Source organism: Alosa sapidissima, chromosome 21 (genome assembly GCF_018492685.1).
Source record: "Alosa sapidissima isolate fAloSap1 chromosome 21, fAloSap1.pri, whole genome shotgun sequence".
Classification (NCBI taxonomy): Eukaryota; Metazoa; Chordata; class Actinopteri; order Clupeiformes; family Clupeidae; genus Alosa; species Alosa sapidissima.
The window spans coordinates 11,287,404-11,291,607 of NC_055977.1; the positions used below are offsets into that span (position 1 = coordinate 11,287,404).

The window sequence follows — 4,204 nt, forward strand, 5'->3', positions numbered from 1 at the left end:
TATCAGAAAGTCCTATTGGATTTTGTTTTTTTCCATTACAATCCTATTGGATAGTGGAAATCCTAAAGGATTTATTGTCATACCAACAGGATTCCAATAGAGTGTGCATTGTGATTGTTAAAGTCCCATAGGATTCTAAAGGACTGGAGGGTGGTTCTATGGGATTTGGACTTTCCAATAGGATTTTCATCATGACTTTCCAATAGGATTTTTTTTTCCCCAATGGGTTTATTTGTTTGGCTTATACAGGATTTTAGCCTCTTTAGCTTACTTTGAACTATTATAACTCTTAAAACCTTTTATTGAAACAACTGATCATGGCTATGCAAAGATGAACTGAAAGTACAAGTCTTCATTAATCAGACTTTATTTATCATTTGTGAAGACATACAACAAAAGCCATTGGCCTGTACAGCAGCAAGAGAGAGGGGAAAAAGGTACACATGAAAGGGGAGTTCATTGCAAAAGATTAATCTATTTCAATGCCATTTGGCTGAAGTGATGCATACATCATTTTCTCAAATTTCATAAATACGACCTTTCTGACTATGTCACTGTATTTCACTGCAACTTTAGCGGGGGTTGCACTAATCAATTTCAAATGCCCCACAGTCTCTGATGCAAAAATTGCATTTTCAGAATGAAAAAGTTGAATAACCAACACAGGCACATTACTTTCTAAGCTGATGATAGATAGTATTTTCCCAATGCTTCCGTTTTTCAGTTCAACTGTATAGCTATTGTGTCTTTGCATGGTTCCATATTTTTCTGTTGTGAAAACTTTGCCGTTCATCACTGCACGATGGTAGTACTGTGCAACAGTTGTGCCTTGAGGTCCCCATATAGGAGCTAGCAAAAACTGCTCCACATTATCAATTTCTTTGTGGTGTGGACATCCAAGTAGTACTATATTTTGTAACTTTAGAGCTTTTGATCTTAAAGGATATCCAGCTATCCAATCATGTACCATCTTATCAATTATATGTGTTAGATTGCTATCACTTTTTGAATTGTCCAATAGAATGGGTAAGGACTGTATCAGAGAAAATCGAAATGCTATCTGCTGCGGTATTGATTGCGTGCCATGGCACAAACGTGTTAGTTTTTGGTTGTGGCCTTCGAAAACAACGGCTGAATTACACCACAAGGGCCCATGTAATTTAACTGAAAATTCAAGGTGGGTCAATTGATGTATGTTGTATGACATGTGGGAGATTCCATATAATTGTTTGACTTGGTTAACAAATTTTTCTATATTCTGGGATGCACAGGCCAAGTCTATTTCTGATACTGTATCTTTAAGAAGGAGGAATATGGAATTGACAAGCCATGACCAATGTTTTAAATATTTGTTGGGCAAGATTAAATTCAAAACAGGCAAACTGTAAAAAAGCAACCAGCTACGGCATTCAGCCGTCTTCCATTTTTGTGCACTCTCCACAGTGCGTGGCACTCTGGGGACATCAGATGGTGGTGTCAGGGATAGCAATTTTTTGTCAATTTTGTTTTTAGCTGTTCCAATGTACCAAGGGCTCTCATGATATTTACTATTAAACCAAAGATCTAAAAAATGTTTAGTGACTCCAAGTAGTACAGCATGCATATAGTCAACGGGAAAACTTTTAACCATGTCAAAGCCAAATCCAGAGCTATGGAGTAATATTAAGGGGGAAACCATTTTAACACCAAGGACATGCTCAACATTGTTCTCAACAGCTTCTTCTCCACAATTAATGATTTGCTCATGAGTTCTTAACTGAGCTGGAACATTGTCATAGACGCGTGTGAATCCACGACCTTTGGCTACAACTAATCCCTCATTAAGACAGCATCCACAGCCATAGGATCCATTGAATTGGTGGATGCCTTGGAGCATACATTTTGCCACTGCATCACATGTACAGGCAATAGGGAAAACCCTTGAAATGTGTCTCAACCCAGTGTGTGGATGCTTCCAGGTTATACCATTTGTATTTGTTGTTTTTATGTCCTGCACAAATTGGTGGAGAAATGTCGACATATTTGGCTTCCCTCGCCCAAACCAAACACCAGCAAGCAGTACATTTTTATACCGGACTTCAGCAGGCAGCTCATTAATCACACAACGAATCGGCCATAGGGAGTTAAATGAAGAATTAAAAATGGGCACACCATCACAGTTCCACAACAAAGAAATGTCCCCGGGTCTGTAATTGGTCTCTCTGAGGATATTGCCTGGTGGTGCACAATCGCTAAGACGTTCTCTTTGATGTCCCTGATTTGGTTTTCTATAGAGAGACTAATGAAGAAATCCCCCCCTTTGACATTGTCCTTGTTTGTGTCATCACCACAGTGTTCACAAAGTGACGTTTCTTTAGCTAAATTTGCACCACAACATTTGCAAAATAAATGGACTCGTATGTCGTCTGATGGGTCTTGAATAAATTTCTTGAATATGTGTAGAGAGTGTGGCAAGATATTGATGGGTGGTAAAATAACATTTAACAATTTTAGTAGATCTTCGATGGCTTTAGATGGCAAACTGTGTCTCAGGGCAAAGGCCAGGATTAAAACTATGCACTGTGCCAATGTTACCTCTGAACCAGGGTGTAATGGGGAATCCATTGGAGATTTGTGTGGGTCTGTGTCTACATTGGGCATATTGAGATCTGGGTTTAGAGATCTAGTTTGAAAATGAATGTCTGAATAATCATCCGAATTTTCTTGGGCTATATCTCCGTCTTCATCAGCTGTGTTGACATTAGCCTCAGTTGATTGGTTGGTCCGCCATTTACTGGTCTTTGGCACCTCACTTAAATAGTCAGGATCTAAAAATCTAAATATAAGGTTGTTGCATTGGTCAATTATAACTTTTTGTGACAAAAATACAGCAGGGCATAGACCTACATAATTACCTTTTATATTTGCCCCTCTTGTATTGAGCCCTGTCCGCTCCTGTTTCCATTGGAGCAAGCCTTAGGCTATACTTCTAGGAAGAAAACAAATGTGAAAGTGGATATGGTAAGAGTATAATAACATACATTGTGAATAAGAAATTTAGTCTGCTATTTTAAGACAGAATTTTTTTACTTAATGTTCATATGTGGTCTAATGTTTTAGAAAGTGTGTATTTGAATTCTTTGAATTTCCCCTATAAAGTATCAATAAAGTATCTATCTATCTATCTATCTATCAATCTATTACTATCAATAATTACAATGGGCCTCAATGGGGAACAGGAAGTCCTGTCAATGGTTTGTTTACAAAAGTAGACTTATGGGGGGTGAAGAAGCGCTAGCATGTCTGATTTTTTTACAGTCTGCACTCGGAGCGCTCACCTGCGCGCTCTGCAGACAGCGTTCGAAGTAGGTCAGCGTTCGATGTAGGTCAGCAGCTGCCTACGTCAAAAACAGTCCGTTAAGTCGTCGACTTCAAGTAGAAGCTACGTCGTCGGAGGAGACAAGAGGACCAAATGACAGTAAGTAACGTTAGGCTACTAATAGCACTATAGTTTTGATTAAAACAATACAATCACTGTTTTTAAGCCCCAGCTATCTGCCTTGTAACAGTTCAGTTTACAAAGTAGCCCAAAAACTACGTTTAGGATAGACCAGATCAGAGATGTAACATTATATCTGGGATAAACGATGTTGGTTAAAGGTTTAGCTAAAAGCTAGCCCTAACTGTTAATGGTATTACAAAATCCCAGTTATGGCAGTGACTGTTATGTTAAAAGTATTTACCTGAGTTAAATGTCGGGCACTTTTCGGCTTTCATTCATAACCGTAGCACTGCAGCTTCGTTAGTAATGTTAACGCATAGTGTTAAAGTTAGTTAGCCCAATGTTATTGTCACGCGATGTAGCCTAGTAAGTTACAACGTTTCATAGCATTGCACGCGACAATGTATCATATCGTAGCCTAGTCTAAACAGTCTTTCCCTTCACATTTCTCCCATCTTTTCCCAGAAAACTATGTTCATGTTAATTGAATGGGTTGAAGATCCCCCAACCTGGGATGTATTGCCTGTAAAGAAGGTAATTTACGGCGAAATCGAGGTTGGTAATGTATGCGATGTGGAGTATTTGGAGGAGTCAAGTCCAGCCAGAATTATAGAGTTAGGTTGATATTTAAGTCTATACACACTACGAATCAATATAGAAAATAGTAACGTTTTATGTTGTGTTCACAGATGCCACTTTTCAGGAACAATGTCTTGCTAAGAA

The 4,204-nt window shown here is 38.6% G+C and overlaps 1 protein-coding gene across 2 annotated transcripts; it reads right to left on the reverse strand.

The window, feature by feature from the left end:
- Positions 1-331: 331 nt before the first annotated feature.
- Positions 332-3,760, reverse strand: LOC121696241. Of its 2 annotated transcripts, XM_042077610.1 has the most exons (3): positions 3,723-3,760; positions 3,318-3,421; positions 332-2,968 (listed from the first exon to the last, which is right to left on the reverse strand). In XM_042077610.1, exon 3 carries the CDS (start codon positions 2,018-2,020, stop codon positions 470-472), a length of 1,551 nt encoding a protein of 516 aa, XP_041933544.1. In that variant the 5' UTR covers positions 2,021-2,968; positions 3,318-3,421; positions 3,723-3,760; the 3' UTR covers positions 332-469. The 2 variants fall into 2 exon arrangements, with proteins under 2 accessions (XP_041933544.1, XP_041933543.1); XM_042077609.1 differs by lacking the exons at positions 3,318-3,421; positions 3,723-3,760 and having other exon boundaries at positions 332-2,815; positions 2,895-2,981.
- Positions 3,761-4,204: the final 444 nt, after the last annotated feature.